The sequence below is a fragment of the Accipiter gentilis genome, chromosome 22 (assembly GCF_929443795.1).
Source record: "Accipiter gentilis chromosome 22, bAccGen1.1, whole genome shotgun sequence".
Lineage (NCBI taxonomy): Eukaryota > Metazoa > Chordata > Aves > Accipitriformes > Accipitridae > Astur > Astur gentilis.
The window spans coordinates 13,099,279-13,125,750 of record NC_064901.1 but is presented as its reverse complement, the minus strand read 5'-3'; the positions used below and the strand labels follow the sequence as shown (position 1 = coordinate 13,125,750).

At 35.4% G+C, this 26,472-nt stretch overlaps 1 protein-coding gene across 1 annotated transcript in view; it reads right to left on the bottom strand.

The window, feature by feature from the left end:
* RYR3 (ryanodine receptor 3) overlaps nucleotides 1-26,472 on the bottom strand; it is a 253,363-nt gene that overhangs the window by 65,863 nt on the left and 161,028 nt on the right. Inside the window, exons 44-59 of the mRNA XM_049825231.1 lie at nucleotides 22,141-22,321; nucleotides 21,573-21,678; nucleotides 20,252-20,372; nucleotides 17,040-17,209; nucleotides 16,142-16,362; nucleotides 14,775-14,865; nucleotides 13,186-13,326; nucleotides 10,668-10,849; nucleotides 9,608-9,686; nucleotides 8,077-8,166; nucleotides 6,499-6,648; nucleotides 4,820-4,882; nucleotides 4,304-4,379; nucleotides 4,011-4,134; nucleotides 651-766; nucleotides 292-359 (exon numbers count right to left, since the gene is read on the bottom strand). Of these exons, the coding sequence (XP_049681188.1) occupies nucleotides 292-359; nucleotides 651-766; nucleotides 4,011-4,134; nucleotides 4,304-4,379; nucleotides 4,820-4,882; nucleotides 6,499-6,648; nucleotides 8,077-8,166; nucleotides 9,608-9,686; nucleotides 10,668-10,849; nucleotides 13,186-13,326; nucleotides 14,775-14,865; nucleotides 16,142-16,362; nucleotides 17,040-17,209; nucleotides 20,252-20,372; nucleotides 21,573-21,678; nucleotides 22,141-22,321 (1,979 nt within the window). The remainder of the gene's footprint in view (nucleotides 1-291; nucleotides 360-650; nucleotides 767-4,010; nucleotides 4,135-4,303; nucleotides 4,380-4,819; nucleotides 4,883-6,498; nucleotides 6,649-8,076; nucleotides 8,167-9,607; nucleotides 9,687-10,667; nucleotides 10,850-13,185; nucleotides 13,327-14,774; nucleotides 14,866-16,141; nucleotides 16,363-17,039; nucleotides 17,210-20,251; nucleotides 20,373-21,572; nucleotides 21,679-22,140; nucleotides 22,322-26,472) is intronic.

The window sequence follows — 26,472 nt, the reverse complement described above, 5'->3', positions numbered from 1 at the left end:
TTAGGCAAAAATTTTCAGAAATAATTTATCTGTTCAGTGAGAGTATTTAATTTCATCTAATAAATAAGCTGCCTTTTAATTTCTATGTTCCTTCTCATGTAGAAGCCATTATAGTGCAATATTTTTGAAGATATTTTGAAATATTTGTTAACAACGTTTAATTGATTACTTACCATGAAAAAAATGGGAAAGATATATTTCTATTACCTGAAAAGCAGTCTAACCTTATAAATTTCCATGTTCTGTAAAATGGAATGTATACAACATTACTTGAAATACTAAATCACTCACTTTGGCAAAGAATTTTATTTCTTGTTCATGTGGTGATTTTTCAGTTTTTCCACTGGTTACAATGGCTTCTGCAAGGATATAATCAAGGCAGACATGAATAAGAAGTTGTCTAATAATAAATAACACAATAGCTCTTTGATACAGCCTTGCAAACTTAGTTTAGCTGAAGTACAAATAAAAACAGCAGAAACAGTTTAGCTAGTTACAGATGTCCAAGAAATCAATCTGCAAATTAAAAGACAGAATTTAAGTTTCTTAAATGTTACAAAAATAGCAGTTGCTACAAATTTAAACATATCCATCCAAATATTTAAGTATCAGCAATTTTAATTATTTTCAAAATAAAATCTGCAGCTTACCCAAATGTGCAATAAACTCTTGAGCAGAATCAACGTATTTTAAAATTTTCTTCAGAAACTTAAAGGCAAACCTCTTTTCCATGGATGAAGCATCTAAGTCCATGTCATTCAGACCCCTGTTTCAGAAAGCATTAAGATAAATAGCACTGATGACAACAATAGTACAAATGATGACAATCATATGAAGCATTCCATTCCTTATTATCTTTTAATTATGGTAAACTTTCATAAGAAGGAGAAAATTATCTTCCATAGCAAATCTTAGTTATCAACTACATCACAAGAATGTTTAAATAAGTTCATGTTTCTCTAGAGGTATAATAGCTTTGTATTAAAGTATCCAAAATACATTTATTTTAGGATAAGAACTTCAGAGAGCTATCTTATCGCATAAATGAAGCCATGGTACATTTGAGTCTAACAAAGCCACGCATTAGCCACTCAATTTCTTCTGCTGGCAGATTAAAGTGCCAAATGTTTCGGAAGTCAGCAATTACAGCTTTACAAAATCAGTCTAAGTACTACACTTCCCTTAGTTATTCACTATTAAACTTCATTTTTGTCCTTGGATTTTACAAAAGGCTGAAGTCAAAATGACTTAAGCTACTGAATGAAAACCTAAATGCAAGTAACATATTACTATACTATTCAGAGTATTTGAAAAATTTGAAAAAGTAACAGTGAAATATTTTCATGTATCTAACTGGAATTTCCCTTGTAACAACTTGTTACTTTTGAGGAGATAGCGTTTGCCCTCATCATCTCTATAACCTTGCATTAAGTAGTTGAAGGCAGTGGTAAAATCCCACTGTAACCTTCTGTTTTAATATTGAAAAATCTAGCCTCTCCTCAGAGCCTCTCCTGGCACGCATGCCAATCCCGAAAGCATCTTGGTGGCCCTCCACTTGATTAACTCTTTTTGTCAATGTCTTCCTTAGCACTGGTGGACCAAAAACTGGACAACATACTCCTGATACAATCTGATGATCACAAAATGGAAGGGGGAAAAAAAAAATAAAATCACCTCCTCCAACCTGCAGAGCACAGTTACTAACACAGCCTAGTATGCAGTCAGCCTTCATCATCACAACAACACACTCCTGATTCACGTTCAACTTGCAGAGTTCAAAGTGTTTTTCTGCATAGACACTGTCAGGCTCAATCTCCCTATGCCTGGATATATTCCATCCCAGGTATAGGACTTTGCATTTATTCTTCAACCTCACACAAGTTCTGTCAGCCCATTTCTCCAGCCCATCAAAGTTCCTCTGAAAGGCAGCCAAACTCTCCAATTTATTGCTAAGGGTTCATTCACAAAATTGCTAAGGATGCATTCTGTCGCGTCATCCAGGACGTGAACAGGGATTTTTTTCTTTTTCTTTTTCTTTTTGAAGTCACATAACTATAGGTTTTTTTTGTATTCTATTTTCAAACATACTTGTTTTTACAAGTCATTAATTCTTTCTTCTTTGTTTTCTTGATGTTTTCTTGTACATTTGTTTAGTTTGCAACTTCTTTATAGTCTCTTTATTCCAACATTTAGAGGACTAAACCATACCTGCGATTTTCAGTTGATAGATGGTGGCCTACACCCAGGACATCTAACTGGCTTGCCAAGTGAGGAAGTAACTGAGTAACACTAAGGGAAACCTCTGGTTACCCACAATGGCTACTTCATTTGCTTCTGCACAGACTCTTCAAATAGTAGTAGATAGGAAGACTCTCCTTTTATCAGTTAGAGAAAATGACCTGGCTAAAGGAGATGCAGAGACTACAGAGGGGTTGAACAGTGTGTCAGAAGTAGGGAAGAAATGAGGAACTGGTAGTTTGTGGCACTGAGGCAAAAGCAAGAAAGGAACAAGAAAGCAGGAAAATTGCTGGACTCCCTGTTGAGGTATGGAGGAAATGATCACTTGTCCTTAGCACTGGTGTAGGAGTAAATTAGAGAGAATAAATGGAAGATTAGACTAACAGTTGAAAACCAGCTATGAGGTGAATCCAAGGAAAAAAATAATTCTGTAGGAGAAGGCTGATGCAGCAGAAAACATCTAAAGTGTATCTTCTTGACCATGTCAGAACATGGGTAAGAGCAAAGGAATGATTACAGTCTGGGGGAACAGAACAAGGGAACCAAGGAATACGTTCCAATCCCATTTTACACAAAACCATGAAAGGACTCTAATCTTCCATCTTACAGTTCCATTTGAAAAAAATAAAAGTTCTATTTGAAGAGTCCTAGTTTATATACTTCTGTGACCTCCTATTAATTGATTTATCACATATGTAATCAAACGATTTGGTATGTATTCACAGCTATGTATGGTTGACAGTCATCTGCTGCTGCCTCACTCTCAGAGGATAATGCAACTAAATATTTATCTGTATTTTCAGTGAGATCACTGTAAATATTCTCTTTTTGTGTTTATAGTAAGTTATGGTTGCTAAAAGATTACATGTACTTTCCTAAATATTGAAAGACATTGGCAGTTCTGTTAAATAACAAAGGTGACATTGAAAGAAGTTGTAGAGGTTTAAAGATGCTTAACAAAATACCATGTTGTTTCTAGCATATATTTGAGTAAGGCCTGCGAGATTCATCTGTATGTCATAAACACCCAAAAGTGCTTCACAAGTGTTCTCAACAAAGAAAGAGGAGCAAAAATCAAAACAGAGGCAGATGGTATATGTAAAGTACACACACTGTGCCGCCTATATGTTTCCAATTATAAAGAATTTCCATGTTTTAATGATTAGTCCAATGTTTTTCAGAATGACATTCTGGAAATGTGATAATTGCAATCAGTACTTCAAAAGATTTTATATACACTTAAAATATGCACATATTCATCTGGAGAAAACACTGAGAAGAGGATAATCTCGAATTACCCTGATATAGACAATTACTGCAAACTCTTTGCTCATATCCCATAAAGAGTTTGAACAGGCTTTTTCAAGTTGACTTGTCCCATTAGTTAACAGTGAACACACTGTCTTCCTAACCCAAAGAGACGCAGCTGCAAAGAGATATTAAGACTAATATTTGAGCAATTCCATTGGTGTTTCAAAGGACCATTCATTTGCAAGAACTAAAAATGCTTTTCTTATTCAATGACTCTAAAGCAATTAGGGAGACTATAAAAACGTTTGGTGGCATACCTACATTTTGGTTTCAAGCTTGTTACCTGTCTGCACTATTTCAGAAGGGTCTTTCTGAACATAAAAATAACAAGGACTCTAATTTACAGAAGATATGCCAAATGGTAATTATGTTAATAATTGAGACTGCAGTGAGATAAAGGAAAATCATCATGGTTTGTGGACTGAATGTAAGCAAGTATTTAAAAAAAATGCGCAACTTACCGAGATATGATTATACCATTGACTTGAAGGAATTTAAACAGCTCTTGTGCCTTTTCACGGTCCCGTGATTTCTCCTTGGCTGTCAATGTGTCGTAAGGTACCAATAAAGGATGACTACCTCCACCTTTAGTAAGTTGAAAGAACTGTAAGTTTTTCTACTGTAAGATTTATTTTGCTTCAAGTACAAAAAGGAACTATTTGATTTTGATTGCCTTACACTGCCTTCTTTCAGACTGTTTCTTCTCCCTTGTTTTCTTTGTCTTTTTTGTGTGGTTCACAGAATTCTGGCTTACCTTTGCTTTCCAACTCCATTTTCTTCTTTTTGGCCCATATATTATGGTAGTTTTCTGCCATTACCTCAACCATTCCCTATATTACCATCAGAAAAAACAAGATGTAAATTAAGAAGGTGACAATTAGAAATTCTGTAATTCTACTTAATTTTGTTAGTCTTGGGTAAAGTCTATACTCTTGTGGTAAAGAAACATCACAGTTAAGTGTCATTTCTACATTCAACTGTTCTTTGAAGTCAGCACAGGCACAGGATACACATCTATCACATGCTGTTTACCGCCTCTTCCCTAGCTTCATGCTAACTTTTCTAGGAACTCAGGAAGCACCAATGGGTTAAATCATAGAAATCTCTTCTTTAAATATGTAAATAGCATGGCATTCACTTTTCTACAACAGCATATCACAAGCACAGCCACAAACACACTCATAAAACCTGACAAAATTCAACTCATTAATAATAAAAATCCAAATATATTAATTTGTGTAATTAACATAAACAAAACACAAATACAAACCTGAAGCTCCCTAGAGAGCACTACATTAGAGAGATCAAGTGGTGCCGGGCTATACCCATTTCCCTGCAGGGGAAAAAAAAAAAAAAAAGAATTCTTTTCAGCTAAAAGTATTTCGGATAAAAGAATCAAATATTCAACTACAATATCTCTGTTGTTCTGATTAGAGTAACATCATTCACATTTTCAAACTTCCTTGTAGAAACTGTGTTCACCTTTTGTTTTGCAATGTGCTGAAGATATACAGGATGATTAACAGACTACATCTGTGGGAAATAAGAAGGTTGCTGCAGATACTTAGATCTCTCTATTCACAACATGATGGCAAGCTACTAAGAACGCTGCTTTTCAGCCTAAGAGAGGAGACCAAGCATGAGGCATACAAGGTGTGCCTTCAAAACATGACAGATCAGTGTGGCAACAGCCTGGATGAACCATATACTAAAGACAAGACATCACAACAAAAAGTTAAAATAGGTTATTGTCTCATGGAATTTACAGACTAAGAAAAACGAGGAGTGCGATATACTTATGCAGTCCTTAAATATTTAAAGTGTGAAAGCTCCAGTGCAACAAACCTATTAGGCACATGTTAAATGTGAACGGTAACATATAAATCAGTGATTTCAATCATGTACTGAACTTAAACATGTGCTGAAATCCTCTACTCAATCATGTCTTTATCATGCATCTTCTTGGGCAAAAAGGCCCAACTGCAGAACAGGTTCAACCGGCTAGAAGCAGAGATGCCAGAGACAGAAGGACTCCCTGTAATGGAGTGGGAGTGGCATTTGCTGAAGAGGTAAGAAATGCTTGTAACAGAGTGCTCAAGGGCCACTTTTGGTAAGCAAAACTGGTGCTGGGGGAATGAACCCAACACAAGCCTAAGGTGTCTGATGCTGATGCTCACAGGATCAGAGCTGGTGCAAGTGCATATAAGGACTCAGCTCGTGACACATCTTTGCACACTCCTTGCAGAACTGCTTATGGAGGTAGGACTCTGCCCAATGCATTGCTCATTAAGTCTCACTATATATGAGCACAAATGTGTGTTTAATTCACCTCAAGGGGTACAATTAAAATTCCCAACACTTGTCATAGTTTTAAACAGCTTTCCTCACTCCAAGACACAGACATATTGACCAGCAGTCTCAACATGCTATTACAAAAAGCTACAAATGAAAAAATAGTCTGTATCATATCAAAATACTAGGTACTATATAATTACCTCCAAATTTTGCCTGTAGATTTAACAAAAAGTATTAAATGAACAACCTTATTTGTCAGTCATAATTATAATCTTGACAAATGCCCATTTCGGACTCTTCTGTTTGACCAAAAAGAAAATGACTAGATTTACTTATTATAAAATAAAAGGCTTTAAATAGTCTGCCATGTATTCTTTGAATGACTGTATGAAAATTCTATTCATTTTCTCAGAAGACCTGAAGAGATATGGTCTCTGACAGCCTTATTGTCTTAGAAGTTGTTCGTTTTGCAATCCCCTCTTTGGTGTTATTGCACAGTTTTTATTATAGTGACATGACTTCCAATCTCAGAACTCCAATATTAAAAGTTTCTTTTCATTAAATTGAATATTAAATTAACATAATTTTGTATAATTTCTTAGTAAATTAACTACCAAGGCTTTTCCTTTCTAGATGTAAGCAATTCCACCTTACCTGGCTAGACTGAGATATGCTGCGGAGCTTTTCATTTTCACGCTGATGTATTATTGCTTCTCCTCCTTCCTTGGCCCTTTCTAGGCTCCATCCCATGGCCAACATGGTTTTCAGTGACTCTCTGGCAGGCCAACGATAAATTTCCTTTTCCTTTGAAGAAAATAATGTAAAATTTCTCTGTATTTAGCAAGTAGCAAAAACTCAATACAATTATTCTGTCCCTTCTTTTTAAATTGTCACATGCCACAAAATTAAAGAATATCTGTATATTATATCTGAAGACAAATATACTTCTTTTTACATGAGAAAGAAGCTTTAAAATACTTACAAATTTTTTGGTTTTATTCTTAGTGGCATTTATTGCTGGGATATGTGATGCAAACTAACAGCACTCAAGTGAGCTCTGGAGCAATAATGTAGTTTGTATCTGGAAACTTAATCATTGATTCCTCCAGTCCAAAATAGTAAAAAATTGATGGCACTACAAGTGCTATGAAATTAGGCAAGTAGGTACATTTGAATGCAATAGCATATGAGGCCTTTCTGCAGTCGTCCTGTATTTATATCCATTCATGGATACAGAACATTACTGATCTATACTCTTCACATACAGCCATCAATAAAAAACTTAGTGAACAGCCTGTATTCCAACACTCCTTTGAAAAGTAAAGGTGTTATAGAAAATCTGAGAAGTTGTGGAAAAGAAAATTCTGATTATGTCATATTAAGACTTCTCAAATCAACCTAATAAAAGTATTTCCGTTCTTACCATAAATAAGAATTTTTATGACAGTTACTTAACATGACAGTTTTTATGGGAAGACCTGATTTTTAGGTTCAGACGTTCGAATCTGAGACAATTCAGAAAATTCTCTTTGAACTGCTTTAATAACAACTCAACCAATCATTCTTCAGCTCCTCTCCAAAGATTTCAAAGCAATTTACAAACCTTGGGAAATTAAACCTTTTGAATCCCTCTTGATTTTTTGTCATCTCCATTTTCTGAACAGGAAAAGTGTAGTAAAGAGGGACAAAAGTAATTGACTTGAGTCACCCAATGAGTCATTGCAAAAATATGTAACAGCATTCAAATTCAGTTCACTGTTCTGAGGACTAGAAGACATTCATGCCTAGTCAAGAATTTCAAATAAAAAATGCATTCAAAACAGTTTAAATGTTTTTCCCCATTTTCAACTGAGGCATCTCCTATGTTTTCTTTCAATTTTTCTACCATCTTTCTTGGAGACAAAATTGCCTTCAGATATGTTAAATAACACTTTTGTCTAAAACCCAGGAGGTGCTGCCAGTCATTCCTCATCCCTGAAGGCCTGAAAACCCTGTGCTATTGATACTTTGAATACAAATTGGCCCACGCCTATGAAGACTGCCTAACAGAAGCCTATATAAGACTCTGTGTAAGATTAATTGAACAACCACTTTAGCATATAGATGTTGCTATTCTTAACTAAGAATTCTAGTTTGTCTCTCTTCCTTTCATAGCATATATTTTAAATGGATTTTTAAAAGTACGCAAATCAATCTGTTTTGTATTAATGCAGCTGAAATTTCCTCCATTACCTTTTCAGTTAAAGTTTTGAAAGGTCTTATTAATGGGTGAGTCTTCATATTTTCATCCAGTGAAACACCGTATTTCCATCCACTATTAGTCTGAAAAAAATAAATACGAGAACAACATAGATGATTAACAGCAAATTGGCGAGTTTAGTTTGTCGTATTGAACTACTAGTCTACTCCAATAGCTACTCAGTGCCACAGAAATTTCTGTTATAAGAGCATGCATCCATCTGTGGATACACAGGAACAAAACATGGCCCATACAGATGAGATGCTGTCTACGAGTAGAGGTCTCACGCAACCATTTCTGAGTCTAGTATACATTGGCCCCTTTCAAATGGACTCATGCATTAAGATGGTATTGGCTAAGGCAAACAAAAGTGTCTCTATTCTCTGGGAGGCTGAAGTCAGAAACAGAGAGAAAAAAAATGTAACATTAACAGATCTAGCACTAAAGAATGTAACTTCAATGAACCCTTTACCTTAAACAATATTAACTGAAATTTATTGTTTGAGATTAATGTGTGTGTATTTACACATCCATATATATGTATACCTTTGTCTACAAATTTGCATACATAGGCCCCCACAACAACAGAACTGTTACTTCTATATAACTGTTCTATAAAATTGCTATTAATTTGTTGGTATTTGTTATAATAAATTACTTAACCCCACCTCTACTTTTTCACTTGAATGAAAAGAAGCTTAAAATTCATACTTGAGTTGAATGACTTACTCATATCCTAACACTTCCAAGAGTTATCAAAAACTGCAACACCTCCATCAAACTTCATTTTGCTCAAATTTAACTCTAAAAGTTATATTAACATTAAAATCTATTTGCAAAATGTAACACTAAAAAGGCCTTTATTAAATGTTTCACTGTAACATTAAAAAGTTACAAAAATCACTTAGTATACAAAAATCACTTAGTACATATTTTCTTGTCTTATAGCTATTCTGAAGTAGTGAAAAAGAAACAACACAGTGACAGAGCACTTTGAAAATTATAGAGGAAATCAATACATAACAGCCTTCTGAATGCTAAAAAGAAAGAAAAGCTATGACTACTTTTTCTGAAATAAAATAAAAGACATTAGACTTCCCAGGTACTCTCAGAGATCAGAGAGCTGCTGCAGTGAAATTGAATCTCTGACTCCCAGTCAAAATACATCATTACCAGACAAAATGAAGCTAAGATCTATATATTCTTACTTAACTCCCCCCGCCCCCCCCCCCCCAACCAAAAACCCCAAAGAAACAAACAACAAAATCAAACCAAGTGCCACTTTTTAATTCCCCTCAAATCTTTGTCCTAATAAATTCTGGCCACTTTGAAAAAGTGACAAATTTCAAAGCATTTTGTTCAGCAAAAGGTTTCTTCCACATATCCCTGAAGAAATATGCAGACATTAATGCACTCTGAACATGGGCCTTTCAGTTAAACTGTCCAGTTTTTCTTTCAATATTCACCCCAGGTATTATTTACTAGTGATTTTCTGAAATTTGCCAGTGTTAAAATAATTCCTACCTTATCAAAGGCCCATTTATCATGGGAATGTTCAGCATACTTGCTGACAATATACTCCAACTTTTCAGGAAGTACAAGGCTGTAAACAAAGGGAAGTATGGTCATTCAATCGTAAATTACTGCAGTTTGATTTATGAAAAAAAAGAAAAAGTCAATATAATATAGCACTAATCACTAATCAAAATGCTTCACCTCCAGATGAAGGCAAGACATTTGGCTTTGCAATTGCGTTTTCTTTAGAAGAAATCTCACAAAACAAACCAGAGCTATAATGGCATTTACAAGGAATCTTCAAATACATAACAGTTGCACTTATTAGCAACTGAAATCACAAGAAAAAAAAGCCTGCTTCACCATAACCTATAGGTATTTTTCTTGGTAATTCTTACTACAGGATAATGTTAGTATGGATGTTTCACACTGCATAATGATGGAGGAGTAAAGCTTTAATAGCAAGAATAAACTGGTGTTCCTCAGTTCTTGAATATAAAAGTATTAGAAATCTGTATTTTAAAAGCACAAGGTTACTAGGAAGGCCAAGTGTCTATTAAATCATCACGCATGATCTGCTTATTTTGCCTTATCAGGTTGGTACAGATCAATTCTCAGAACTAAGTGAAGATTTTCTAAAAATTGGGCAATAGGCCAATTGAATCACTTACCAGATTTTGATGATCTTGTACATTTGCCATAAGAACACTCTAAATAATGACAGTATCAAATGTATTACAGGGATATATATCCCAAATATTTGAACTATTAGGTAATAGGGTACATAATAAGTATTGAATTTACTATGTACTCTGCAGATATAATGTGGAAATATTTAATATATGTACAGTACTGAGAAGAATACGTTTTATAGGTGGTAAATAGGATATGTTGCAGTGAAGTATTTGGCAGGAGAAAGCAGAAATCCCTAAACCAGTTCTGAAGGGTACTAATATAATTAAAAAGTCAGTCACCAGCCAACTCTCCCTACAGAGGAGAAAAAAATGTTAATGAGGAATAGTATAAAAATACTTAAGGAAAGGAAATCACTATGATTTATATGACTCACTTTGCTGTGCTGACAGGTTTGGGATCAAAATTTCCTTCTGGATCCACTGAAGTCTGCTTTTCCAAAGTTGACCTAATTCGTGTATCTAAATAATCAGGGGGCAAGGCACCAGCTATAGCACTTAGACAAGGCAAAGCCATTCGAAAGAGCTCTGGATCATACTTCTGCAGGAGAGATAGGAACTGGTTGGAAAATCCAATAGAAAAACATGCAAAATGTTAGTGAAAACCAAGCAGCCATATGTACAAATATTAGAAGATGCAAACAAACACTAAAGCACATTTAAAAATTAAGCATAGAGCAAAATTATTGCTGCATGACATCTATTTTTCTTGATATCAACTCGATACATTTTTAAGACTACTCAAATTAACATAAAAGTATGCTGACACTTGTGTAAGTATGTAAGATACAAGTATGACTCCTAAGCTTTCTTTGGGCCATTAAGACCTACATAGTAAGGGTCAAAGGTTGTTTGCCTAGTTACAGAAGTATGATCATCTATAAAATACTTAGTTCTAAAATGACTAATTCCTATCCTAACTGCAGAAGCCATTGTCATTTCTCCCTCTTTTCCCCTAGTCTATTTCAGTTTAAATCACGCTGGTTAAAGGCAATTGTGTTTTACTGCAGCAAAGTCAGTTGATTATTTTTCAAAATTGTCCTGCTAAGAGGTGACCTGGCACATTTGCTCTTCTAAATAGTCATTTTAGCTCTGGAGAGAACATAGAAGTATATGATATATAAAAAAAAATAAGGTGGAATTACATTTGAAGAATATGTCCTTAGTAATTGGCCATGAAACATATTCAAGGTCAATTGTTACACACTAGATTATAAAAAATGTGCTAGAGGAAGTAGTATCAGATCACTGTAGGCCAAAGTTCTCTTTCCAGCTCTCCAACAACATTCTTAGTATGGTTAGGGGGGAAAAAAAAGAAAAAAAAAAAATCACTTCTCTTTCAGGTTCCCCATCTGTAAAACGGGCATAATGATACAGCTTTAAAGGCTTTAAAGTTTACTGATGAACATTACAGTGCAAGATTTAGATGCTATTATCATTATTTATAAAGTTTTGCTCAGATAGCACAGGCATCTTTTTGACGTTATAACCCAGGCACCAATCAAGCATTTACAGAAAAAAAAATTTTACACGGCAAAAGTATTTCTCTTGCTTCATTATTAGAAAGACTATACGATTCTATAAATCTGAATGACCACTTTGTACCAAGAAAATGCTGAAGAACAAGTTTAAGGTCCACTGAAAATACTTGCTGTTAGAATTATATGTTTATATCACAGCAAGCAGAATGCCTAAAATTTTGAGGCTTTAACTTCCTCTAGTTTTGCTGCAACATTCTTTGGTGTGTATAGCACAAACAAAAGAATTTAGATCACAGTGTAAATTGCTTCCACTAAACAGCTGGAAGCCATGAAAATACCAAACCTGTAAATATCTCAGTACAAAACAGAACAATGGAGAATACTGTAGCTAAGCAGATTTACACAATTCTCCTTTCATTGGACTAATAACCACTTACAGAAAAAAAGAAAATGTTATTATAGAGGGCCACCAGTATTGGCAGAAACAGACCATCTTCATTTATCTGTAAAAAGCTAAGACACATTAATTGGAAATATTTCATTGTGTCAGGCCCTCCTGACACTCTTTGCACTTGTGACAGCAGTGAGAGGTACATGTCACTAAAATCAAACACAAATAAGCCTTTAAAAGCCTTTTTAGAAAGAGACCATGTTCATTTCCATACTATAAATCAGACTGCCTAGAAAAGTAATCATCTAAATCTGTTGATTAGAACTGGAACATAAATTCACTGAGATGCAATGAAAAAATTCATTATTGTCCCATAGTGAGAACCTGAATTTTGAGGCCAATCAAGTACAAAAAGTATTCACTCAGTAAGGCATTTCTCCTATCAGAAATGTAACTTTTTCTTACTTGGAATAAAAATGAGTAAGTGAAAAAATTCCAAGATCACATATTGGAACAGGAAAATGGAAAAATGTTTATTTCTAAGAATGTTGCATCATATTTCTTCAGCTGGGCAATAACCAGAAAACTGACAAAGTACAAGTATGTATTCGAAAACAGACAATGTAAATTTACTGTGCATATGCAAACAATTTGACAAGCATGTTACATTTCTTAAAATTAATTTTACATCAGTAAAAAGTATTTTTAAAAGTTTAGTAGAGGTAAGAGAGGAAAGGAGACAACACTGACTTGTTAATGCAGCAAGCAAGGTGCCTCATTACTAGTGTAAGGCTATATGGGTATATAAAGACAAAGATTTGACATTTCATTAGTTTGGAGAGAATCTTTTAAGATTCAACATTCAATTTTTCATTAGAAAGTTACTTCATTGAAAGCATTCATTGCCATGTCTCCCATATTAGGTGAAAGAATTGTTAAAGTAGGAACTTTCTGCACTTGGCACAGCAAATTATCATTGTAATGCTTTTATAGTCATCCCATACTGTGAATTACAGTCATTACCTTATGAGACAAGGAATCAAATATTCCCCAGAAAAGTTTTTCAGTTAAATGTAATTCTTCTTCTGCTGCAATTCCATAGCTTCCCATTCCTGAAGGCAGACAATAATATTTCCAGCACTGCTCATAGTGATTTGTCAGAAGCTAGATTTTTAAGGAAATAAAAATGCACATAAAACATTGGTATTTAATAAAATAACATACTGGTTAGTGAAGTCTGAATTGCCAGTATCTGTTTAAACAGTTACATGAGTATTATTATTTATTTCTGACTCTTCATTTCTAATGGCTCATAAAAATGGTCTTTTTTCCTTCTTTTTCTTTTTGGAAGAGCAGTACAGCCTGTGCTGTGAAAGTATAAAGCCTGTATTATCCCCAGCTGCAGCTGGGGGATTCTCAGTGATGACAGCAAGTAGAAAAATTACAAAATTTCAGGATTGTCACAATTTGAATACAGATTAGCTCACAGAATAGAGACAATGAAATGGGTATAAAACAGGACATGATAGATTCTGGTAAAAAAATTTACAAATTCAAATTGATTTTACTTCTGTCATTTGTAGTTGATGACCTCAGTATTTTTCAAAACACTGCAAAAGACACCTGCAGTACACCCTTCTAGCCATGCCTGCTCATCTCTGGAAAACCTATGGAAAGAACTATTGTACAGACAATCTGTTACATACCAGGTAAAGAGCTAGCATATATGATTATTGGTGCACTTTCCACATAATTTCAAATTTCTATTAATTCTACTAATTTCTACTAAGACTTCCTATCCCACGGGAAATTCTAAAATTTCTTTTAGCATCAGACTAAAAGCTTGACATTTTATTTTTTCCTGCAATTTTCTTTTGGAAGGGAAAATAATAATTAAAAAAACCCCAATCAAACACTCCCTCTTTGCCACACTTTTGCTCCAAATTACTGATGCTCCAGAATATGTCTGTGAATCTGGCAGCTCTGCTTTAGAGTATGACGTAATTTCAATTCTGCCATAAAAAGACCTGCAGACCTAAGATCAGGCCCTTCCATCCCAACAGGAACAGGGGGCAAACCTGACAGAAAAATTCTAAAGAAGAGTTATTTATCATCTCACAGTTGTAATTCTCTATTTACGAGCAACAAGATGGGTAAGACTTCAGTTTAAGATTGCTCAAAAATAACAAGTGAATTCTGTTCCATGTATCTTATTCTCTGTAGACTCCACTCAAAATTTATTCCTGGACTATGTGTCCTACCAAGTGTTACTATAGTTCATATAGCAGAAGAAGAAATACCAAGATAACACTAACATTTAACTTGATACTTTCAAATACTCTTTTGCTAAAGCAGTGAAAAAGTCAACTGTTCGCTAAACAAAATCTCATAATCAACTTACTATATACTGTTTGCATTAGGCAAGATTTCACACAACCTTTATCATTACATTCAATTTGAAAGACTTGATAAAACAACAACATTATTTTCAATTCAGAACTCATTTCATGTTGCTTCACCCTGCCCCGTTCAATTTTTAAAAACATGACTCTGACAGATTATTGTGAAGGAAGTTGTACGCTGAATGTATGTACAAAAAGTAAAGCATTTACCTTGAGAGGCATTTTACAGTATTCATTAAGTAGGGGCACATCAAAAACTAGCCTTCTCAACAGCTGTTGTAGCATAGAGGGACGTAAGTGGCTGTAATTTTAAAAAATAGAAGTTCTTATTAAAGTTCATACAATCCAGTGAAAGTGAAACAAAAATTGAAATCAATTCGCATATTGGAATTCAAATCACTCATTAAAAGTATTTTGAAAAACCAATGGTAGGCGCTTAAGGAATTTCACTATGCCTCATCTATGTATAGAAGGATATAGCATAGCAAAATGCGTTACATGTGGACTCTCTTAAGTGAATAGAAAACATGTATGATTGTGCCATATGACAGCAGAGGGAAGGGTGCTGGATTTTTTTCAGAATACACAGAGAGGACAATCTGAGCAAAAGAAACAGAATATTATCCTAGCAGAACGGTTTCTGATATGACACTAAAAACAACAGAACACTCCTAACTGAAACTGATCTGGGAAATACATTATGATTATTCTTACATGAAATAAATCTCAACTGGAAGACTGAATAAATCACCCAGCATTTCTTTTCTAGCTATTTAATTTCAGTGATCTATAGGCTCAAAATCAATGTAAAAATGCTCCTTTATCATCTCCCCCTCAGTCATGACTTCTTCAAGCTAAAGATTTCTGGTCTACTAAGCTGTTCCAAAGGAAAGAAATTATTTCTTATGTTGATCCCTCTTGGTAGGGTTTCCTGGATCTTTTCCATTTCTACTATATCCTCTTTTTGTCAGGGGTCCGGTGCTATGTGCAAACTGAAAATGCACTTTGCATTACTAATTTCACAGTCAACTGCACAGACAAGTAGCACTACAGTTTATGACAAAGATCAAGAACTATGATTCAGTTTGCAAATCTACACTTCAATTCCTCATAAAACTACAGTGCTCAGTTCAGTTTTAGGATTTGGAGAGTGGGGAGTAGTTGTTCTTCTTTTTTTTTTTTTTTTTTTTTTTAAACTATGGCTAAGGTTCTTCAAACCACAATCAGAAATAAAAAATGTCGATCCCTTAAATCCCCAGCACACACTCACTGTCAGACTTGCCAGAACATTTTTGGTAATTACCAGGGTTTTGTTTTTATGAATAATCAGAATTTATCCAATATCAGCATAAAGCTCATATCAATATGGCAGCCTGTATAATGCAGTACCGATAAGGGAAAAATCAAATCTATTTTCTCTTAGGAAGATGAAAAAATCCTGTCATACACTCTGGTCATTTATTTCATGCAAGAATAAAATAATCTTAGTTCTACATTATACACAAAGAAAGAAATTATTAAAATACTTATACTGCACAAAAGAAATCAATTTGTACACACACAGGTATCATACATACTGGCAAATAGCAAGCAGGCATTCTTCAATGGTGTCTCTTTGTGCTTTTGTAAGGGAACGTCCCTTTGATAATCTGTATATTGTGTGAAGCATGGAGTCAACCAGAGAGGCGTGATGCTCTGTTCCAGAAAAGAGGGGAGCACATCTTTTGAGTAATGGAAACACAGCTGAGCAAATATATCTATTTAGTGCGAGAGCTGCCTCTGTGGTACTTAGAGAAACCTGTATGAAGTAGTAAATGATTGTTAGCATCACATGGAATAAAGGTTACTATATATTAAGTCCATAAAACATAATGATGAAATACTCCATAAGCCCCCTTAACAGCTGGGTGCTAACATGATATTCCCAGTATACAGATGAGGACAAAAGCTTTTTTTTTTTTTAACTTGAGAAAACGCAACTCATCCACTTATCTCCTATCTCTTGCCCCACTACACTCTGAACCAACAGAAGCAAAAAAGAATATGCAGCCTTCTTCTCTACACAGGTCAGCAAACCCCACAAAGCATTAAGTAGCACTTTTCATCTCACATAATTTCTTCATACCTACACATACATGAATTTTCAGTGTAATTCCTGGAAGCACACATGAAGTAAAAGTAATCATTAGGCCTATTACAGTATATCCAATGTAATTACTGTATAACGTAAGCCTGTATTGAAAGTTTTTAAACTACATTACATTGTTGCTTCATAAGGTGGTACTGAATGCTAATGATCAGACTTTAGCATTAAAAATTAACAGTAACTGAATTATTACTGTTTGTGTTGATAGTGAGCCTATACCACCTTTTTTTTTTTCTTTTAAAGCTGGTTTGACTTGAAATTCCATTTCTTACACTTATAGAGCCACTATATCCAGTCACTGCACCTAAACTCCATAGCGAAATACTTACTGTATCCAAAGAGGCAGAGGCTCTTAAATCTGGTAAAAATCCAACTTCCAGTAGGTGAAGGAGAAAGCTTTGGTCCTTAATACCATAGACACGGTCCAAGAAGAGTACCATGGGTGCTTTATGATCAGGACAGAAATTTGCAGACATGTCTGGCTCATTTACTGTGCCATCTACACAAATACATAATGCAATTTTTAATAGTAGATAATTGATAGAACAAGAAACACCAAGACCATGAAACACACTATAATTACATTTATTGTGTAAAATCACATGTTCAATGAAAATTATATTCTTATTCAGTTTTCTTGTATGCTGAAAAAGAATACTAAGTTTTCATTATTTCAAACCCCCTATTATTTTGCAATTTATTAATCTTTCACTCTTAAATGAAAACTTAAGAATGAATGGTATTCTACTTGTTTCATTACTATTACGGGGAATGTTTAAATGTTAAAATTAAAAATAAATATTACACCAAATATTAAAAATATATAGTAACTGTGAAGTCAAAGAAGGTTAGGAATTTTGTCTCATGTAAACTAAACTAGAAAGAAAATAGAATCCAAGGGGAAGACAACAATAACACAGAAGTTAACTGTGTATCAAAATAAACCATCTCTGACTGTAAAGCGGAATAGACAATTCTTGTGAAACAGAACAGACAACAAAAGGAGAGGAAGGAGGATAAGGTTATTTTGCCCTAGAGGAAAATGACAGACTGATATTTTATAGCCCATGGAACATGGAGAAATTAATAGGAAACAGGGAGATCACATGTCGTAAAAACCTCATCCTCTGTTGAGTTTATGCCTTATAGAATATTTCAGTTTGTATGGTAGTTATTTTGTGGAAATAAATCCACCCTGGTTAACCACATTGACCGCTTCTAGGAAAGAATCAACAGTCATGTAACAAGCAAGAACACCACCATCCATGAATTATTTTTGAGTTCCAGAGTGAAGAGGGTGAAGACTCTAGCATCTGACTTCCCTTCAACAGGTAGTGTTAAGAAGGCTGTTAGTTCCACCAACAAAAACTCAATTTTAACCTCAATGACAAGCCAGGATCCAGGTACAGATAAGCTACACAGTTTGATGCAGAGAGAGTAGCAGGTCCATGCCACGCCCTGGTTTCAGGTTTTCTATGTGTACACAGAGTGCTCAATGTTTGGGTTTTCAGAGACTAGTCTCATTCCCCAGAGGTGAGAATGGATGAATAGTAGTAAGAGAAACAGATAGGTCCTACAGCAACACAGCAGCATAGGCTCAACTCCACAGTGCCAACCCTTGAGGTACTGAGGAGGACATAAGTCTTGGGGAAGGAGTGTATCTACCTGGGAAGGAAGGACCTAGTCTCTTAAGAGAGGAACCACTCCTCTACCCTATGTCAGAATGTACCATTGTACATAGGATTCTCCTGTGGCAGACAGGGTGTCCAAGGGTATGAAGAAGCAGGCAGTGGAAGTGGGAGATTGCTGTATTAGACACTAAGCTGGGTGGCTTCAACATGTGTAAAAGGATTCCATGATAATTTGTCTGTACCTTACAGGAGGACCTTGTGGGAGGCAGGCAGAGATCTCAAGTCTTACAGGATGGGTGAGATAGTGTTGTACAGAAGAGGGATTTAGTCAGATGGATCACAAAAGGGGGAATTCTTTGGGGACAAGACAATCAAACACAGAAATAGCCTGCACCTTAATAAAAAAAAGAAATAGGCTTCTAGGATTGAACATTAGATGTCAGAGTGGAACATTATATCTAGAAATTGGGGAAAAGACAATAGGTGTGGAGGAGCACCTTCCTCAGATCAGGACAATCCCAAAGCAAATATGTCTGGTTTTCACTTCCTCTGAAAAGGCCAGGGAAGAAATAAGCAGCACAGTTCCTAGAAACAGGAAAGGCAATTAAAATGCAATGTGTATGTGCAACATTTTAATCAAGCAAGGACAAACAGGAGTTCTACACTGAGTCATCAGTGACCTGAAGAAGGAAGCTAACAAAGGAGACTAAAAGTCTGTATACAATACTAAATTCTTCTGTATGGTTAATTCATTAACAAAACTGAGCAGGCAAAGTAGAGACAGCTGCACTTCAATGCAGACAACTCTAAGCTAATGCATCTGCAGAAAAATAAGACATGCCTACATGATGCTGAGCTTGGAACTGACATTACAAAGATATCCTGAGGTCATCACCGAAATTCTGTGAAACCATCAGCTCAATGTGTAGCAGCGACCAAATAAGTCAACAAGATATCAGGCACAATCAGAAAGGGGTATTCAGAATATGAGAGAGGGAATAATTTTGCTGCTATATAAAATAGAAAACTAATACATAAACCAAACTGTTGTGTGTCCACATTATCAGCACAACCTGCTCACGTCTTGAATACATCCCACAGCTATTTTCCATAGCTCAGGACTACAGAATAGAGATGGTGAAGATACACAGAAGGGCAACTAAAATGATTCAGGCAACGGAACAGTTATTTTATGATGAGGAACTAAGAAAAGTTGAGATTCTTCAATCTGGCAAATTGAGGACTGAGAAAGGATATAACTGACATTTAGAAAATTATTAATGTAGCTGACAAGGTGAATGAAGAACTGCTATACACCAAATCCTAAAATACCACAATTCAAAGGTGATAATTAAAATTAGTACAGCGTAAGTTAAAAAAAAAAAAGGAAGAAAAAAAGAGATGCTTAAAATGCTTCTTTATGTAGCACACAGTGAAGTTCTCGAATTTATTGCCACAGGAGTTTGTGAGTAGACATTATTCCAAAGGGATTAGATATATTCTTGGACACCAGGTCCAGAAACAGATATTAATGGGCAGGGAGGTACACTCTAATCTTTCTAAACAAATGACTGGATGATGTGGAAGTACAAAGGGACTGAGTTCAAGAATACACACTCTTTCTAAAGAGATAGCATCTTGCAGCCACTGCTGGAGACAAAGTACTGGGATGGACGGCCCATTAGTGTGATCCTGTAAAATATTTCTTCTCTTCTTACCTTCTCTGCTCCACAGGAGTAAGTATCTCTTCTACTAGAGCAGCTCTGATACATATCTAACTAAAATCTGAAGAACAGTTCTCTGCATGTACTCAGCTCTAACAAAACTGCTCTATTTTTACACCTTAAGGCTTATGTGCCAAAAGATTTTTATAAAAAGATTAACCGGTCTAATAAAAGTATTGACGTTACCTTTGTTAACTGTTGACAGCTTTAGTGGTATACTTATAATCCCAACCAAATCTTCAGTTGGCACTAGAGATCGAAGGATTGACCTGATTCGAATAGCTTCCCCTTTTCCACTTTGAATAAGCTGTTAGAAAAAGTTTATCAATTAAGAAATTTAGTACTGAGGGACATAAGAAAAAATTCCTCAAAATACTGATATTAATATGATTTTTTTCAAACACTGGGAAAAAATGCACTGAAATTCAATTTATCCCAGCACTCTAACAGAGTTGCTGATTTTCAGCTGATCCTACTGTTGAATCTGTCCTAATTTTGATATCATATCAATAATTCCACAATATTACAAATTCCCAATAACACAAAAATCCCCACATGGATAAGATTCCTAAACCAAGCAGATAAAGTCATGAAACTGAAAATTTCTGAAAGACTCATGTTACTTACAGCACCATCAGTGCCAGGTTTTGAGCTTGCCTTTTTATACTATGAAGAGATGCAAACCTGTCTGATGTATCTACACTTTTTTTTTATTATTTCTAGGCAGTAAAAATTTCAAAAGGCATTAACAACAAGTTGACCAACTCCTTTCAACTTCTAGCAGAAGTTAGGTATTCACAACTTGTATCTCTGAAAATCTCTTCCAGTAATTTTCTTAACATGAAACTATCTCTGGCAACAGGCAGCTACATACAGCTTTACAGCTAATAAAGTTTATTAAGCTTTGGTAACAGTAAGTAGGGAGGCTACAAGCCAAAATTCTTGCTTCTTCTTGTATTGAGATACATGTTGCATTTTCAGCTGAACTTATGCTACTAAAGAATTTTAAATACTGACAAGCAAAAGTCAGTCTAACTAAAACCAAGTCTTGCATATGGTTGTTACAGGCATTACAATCAAACCAGTTATTTTACCTATTCTTCCATGTATTCCTGTGGTGCAGCTACCATATTTCATCAGTGCACACAAAGGCAGCTCTGTATCACATTCTTATGAAAATGATTTTTATGACTTTCTAGAGAACAGTAAAGGGCTAGTTTCAGAAATTTCATTGGTAGTATAAATGCAACACTAGTAGTTCATCTTTGCTTCGATTCCAGTCATATAAAAATTCTCAAAATTTTGGATAAATATAAGAAATCCAAAGACCATGATTCTTTATAAACAGCTTTCAGGGAACACATCTGTCAAGACACAGCAAGAAATGCAATAAAGTCTACCTTCTGAAGGGAAGAAGCCTTTGAATTAGAGAAGTTTAGTTATAGACATGTACAGTTCTATTTACAAATCTCCTACATTTTCTGAGCAAGTGACGAAATGAACTTACATGCATTTCTGGTGCACAGCGTCCAAGTAAATCTATGAGAGCTGAGTAAAATGACATGATTGCATTGCCCATGTGCACAATCTCCTCCTCCTCCTCATCGTCATCACTAAAAGGTAAAGAATACCAGTGAGCATTTTTGCTAATGTAAGTTTATAGCTCCTCTCTGGAGCCAGATCCACGATCCAGGACCTATTAATCAGATACACTAATTTCATCTGGCTCTGGATTACAGGGGTTTTATCCCTAGAGTAAGCATGCCATTGAACAATAATAACTGACTTCACATGAGCCTTCTATCTTCCTCTTTCACTTTATCTTAGCTTCATTTCACAACAGCCTTCTCCTTTGCTTTGTCCTTCAGGCTTCTTCTTTTCTGTAACTCTTATTCCACTTTTATCTAGCTCATGCTTTATGAATTCCATGAGACAACCGCTTGTGGGTGCGAATCTCTAACGCTCTATGTTTCTATAATGCCTTTCACAACAGGGCCCATTATCTGCATATTTCAAGCATGATTAAACCAGCTATTAAATCATCATTTGCCAAACAAGCATTCACATTTACTTACCCTTCTCTTTTATATGCCTGGGAGGGAAGGTCACGAGTAGGATTCTCTGAGATCCTGATAGCTTCCTGCATAGCTGCCAGCAAACCATTTCCTCCTTCTCCCCTAAGGTCTGGTCCAAAGCACTCTGGCCTTCGAATAAGGAGCTTGACAACAACACTTGCATTTTCCTCAACACTTTCACCTGAGAACCAAAAAGCACTATACGTACTTTCTCTTGAAAGGTATCCTTAAGTCAGAAGACAACTGCATTTTCCCGTAAATATTGCAAAATATAAAACAAATCCTCATCCTTATTTTGGAAAACAAAAATGTATCAACTTGGCAGCACTGGATGTGCTTTGTCAAAAATATACCGAGGTTTAAAAGTGAGAGTGTAGACTTGCCTTGCAAGTTTTACTACACTCAATCTAGAAAGGTTCACTTTAGAAGGTTAATTTGCTTTTTATAGCAAAGACTACTCTCTCTCTGGTATAAAGGCTAACAGTCCCAAGAGGCAAGAAGTCTGTTATTGGGGAGGGCAAAAACGAAGTTTTGAATCCAGCCCCCCCCGGCCCCCAGACTCTTGCTCCCTCCGCTCTCCTGCAGGACAGGGAGAAAAGAGAAGGAAGATAGGATAACTCATAGATCGAGGTAACGACTGTCTAGTAGAGAAAGCAAAAGCTACGCATGCAAGCAAAGCAAAGACAAATTCATTCACTGCTTCCCAGGCAGATGTTTAGCCAGTTCCTAGAAAGCAGGGCCTCAGTATGCATAATGGTTGTTTGGGAAGTGCCATAACCACAAACACCCCCCTCTTCCTCCTCCTTTCCCTGAGCTTTTATTGCTGAGCACAATGTCATGCTATAGAATATCCCTTTGGTCAGTCTGGGCCAGCTGTCCCAGCCATGTCCCTTCCTAACCTCTTGCCTGCCCTGAACCTACTAACTGGGGCCAGGGAAAAAGGGCAAGGGGCAGAGTAGGGAAAAAAAAAAAAAAAGAAAAAGCCTTCACACTGCACAAGTGCTGCTCAGCAAGAGTCAAAACACTGGTATGTTATCAACACTGTTTTAGCCATAAATGAAAAGCACAGCACTATAGGGGTTGCTATGAAGAAAGTTAACTCCATCCCAGCCAGACCTAGTACAGGGAATGAGAGTTATCTGATTTTTAATAGGCCAACTGAAGCAAGGAATGTTGTTTAACATTATGTCCTTAGTACTTCATCAGTGGAAAACTCATCTCAGAGTTTAATCTTCTCAATATGACTAAAGAATAACAAATTGTATTTTAGGTTAAATATACCTAGAGCAAAATCTCCTGATTCTTTCTACTGTATGTTTAAATATTTGTTAAATCTTCTGCTTGCTATTTAAAGCCTGAAATCGAATACTTCATCTTTTCTATTTACAAAAATCATATTAGAATCAGTTTTAAAGGTCATGGCTTGCCTGAAACAACCCCATTTATAATAGCTTTCTGTGGAAAAATGTATGTATATTTGAAAAGGGAAAAGAGTGGGTTTAACTATTGTATACATTCGGTACAGGCAGACAGACTGTCATCTAGATGCTTGCTGAATACAAGTCATTAGGAAAAGGAACCTTCATATAAATGAACTCTTTGTATGTAACTAACTGCTTCCTGGACTGCAGTTAGTGGGATGTGGAAACATGATAGGAATAATAATTGGGTCAAAAGCTCAGCTTACAGTTAAATGCAACTGTTTAGAAATTCACATATACCTTATAAGAATACTGACAATCTGTAGGAAGATATGAAATTAATGGGACATGTAGGAAGAACACAAATTAGAGGAAAAGAAACAGTTCACAGTCACTGAACTTGTGATGTCAGTAGCTTGGATCATCAGTATCTATATTTTACATGGAAGCTACAATACTAAACCAGTACATAAATGCAAGTAGCAATTTTATATTAAACTGAATGTTGCGGCTTTAGCACCCACCAAAAAAGTAGGAACTGTGGTTTAGCTGAGAGCAGCGGTGGTGCTACCGGGAAATCAGAGTCAATGGAAGGCAATGGTAGGTGAGATACCTGGGACTGACTGGCTCTAGAAGGAGCAGCCAAACACTTTAAACATGCCAGTCATGTATTTTTCCCACTTAAAAAACCGGTATGATCTTGATATGGAACATAGGATGAGAAGAAATGGCGCCAAGTTGCACCAAGGGAGGTTTAGATTGCCTATTAGGAAAAATTTCTTTACTGAAGGGGTTGTCAAGCCCTGGAACAGGCTGCCCAGGGAAGTAGTGGAGTCACCATCCCTGGAGGTATTTAAAAGATGTGTAGATGTGGTGCTTAGGGATGTGGTTTAGTGGTGGTGGACTTGGCAGTGTTAGGTTTACAGTTGGACTCGATGATCTTATGACCTAAATGATTCTATACCCTGACTTTGCACAAATTCTGTCTTTCCCCCCCCCCCTTCTTTCTTGTTTTCATTCATCTTATTTTCATACTGAAGGAAAAAGCAGGAGTTTACACCTTAAAAGTCAAAAGTCAACAATTTTAGTTTTATTTGGTGAAAACCTTCTAAGTGAACTTGATCTTAAGGGTCATTTCCAACCTAAATGATTCTATGATTCTATACCCTAACTACTGACTCTGCACAGATTCTGTCTTTTTTTTTTTTTCATTCTTCTTTTCATTCATCTTATTTTCATACTGCAGAGAAAAAGCAGGATTTTACATCTTAAAGTTAGCAATTTTAGTTTCATTTGGTTAAAACCTTCTAAGTGAAGAGTTTTAAAATAATGAATTAAGTAAAATCTAATTTAAAAAAAATTCACTATATACCTCTCTATAGACATACAAATGATCATCAAAACATGCATAACATTCAGCTACAGTTACCAGATGCTTCTGAATCCCTCCATGTTTCATGTATCTTTTGAGGATGCAAATACAAAACTCCCTTAAAAACTGAAAGGGGCTGTTTGAATCCATATTGCAGAATCAAATAGCAAATGCAAACAAAACTATAAAATGTCATTAATTTTTAGTTTAATAAAAGCACTACCAATATTGTTTTGAGTGGCTAATTTCCAATACAGTTTAGATCTAGATGTTAAAAATTTATCTTAATTCAGGCATTTTTGATCACCAGCGATAGCTTTGTGAGGAGTGCAATTTAGAGTAAAAGGAAGCACATATCAGCAAAAGCCCCTTGCAGGTAGTTTTAATTTAAAATGTGCAGGAAGGAAACTTACTTTAAGCACAGAGGTCAAATTAATCTTTAATGTTGCTACTGAAGTCAATAAAAGTTTTTCAAGAATTACTTTGTCTCTTACATTTCCAATTTACAATTTCTTGTACACTGCATTTGCCACTAGAATCTTATTCTGACCTTCTCTGTATATGTATTTCTTTTCCATATCCCTTCTGATGGGATACCAAACTGCTGAAAATAGCTTTAATAAGTTGCACCCTGCTCTAATTTAACTCACAGGCCAAGTTAATGAAGAATTTTGCTTGAAGAAAGAAGTTTTGGTTACTCCAAGGATTCATTGGCCAGAATCAAAATTCATTCATGTGTTTACAAGTGTGCATTTGTTGCTTTTATCTCAACAACCCAAATATTTTACTAATTTATATCTGCAATTGTCCTCTCAAGCAAAGGACACAGAGAAATTAGTAATCTGATTTTCAAAAGTGCTGTCCCTAAAACTGTCATAATGAGAAGGTTCAAAACCTCAACCATAACTCTTTTTCAGAAGAAAAGCAGCTGAAACACTTGAAACTAAAACTTCATTCTACTGACTAGCAGTCCATCCAGCAAAGTTTACTCTTCATACTAAGTAAAATATCACAATTATATCAAAGTTATTTTCATCTAAGTATACAAAGTACTGTTAACATTTATTTATAAAATCAACAACGAAAACCATGTTTATTAACTCAATGACTACTTGTTCTACATTTCTTATATCGTAGCAGTTTGTCAAATTAGTTTGGCAGCTCGCTCAGTAGCTACAGGCTTATCAACGAATGAACATACTTCAGGTATGTTTACTGAACTGAACAGTAAACATATTTGTTGTTTCTGTTTCAGGTATTATTTGCTAATTTCAGACCAATAGTATGAGAATAGAAAAGCCAAAATCTAAAAATTAGACCATTTAAAATTATTTCCCTTCTGGCTGTCCCCAGCTGTCCTTTAAAACACCTGGCATACTGGCAGACCAGATAGGTGGTGAACAGAAAAATCTTTTGATCTCATCTAATCTCTAATCTAAATTACTATTCTTATGAAAAAAATCCACGTGAACTGGAGGATGCTTTTTGTTTAGTGGCATTCAGATAATCTAAATTTGATTTTAGCATATTTGTTTCATA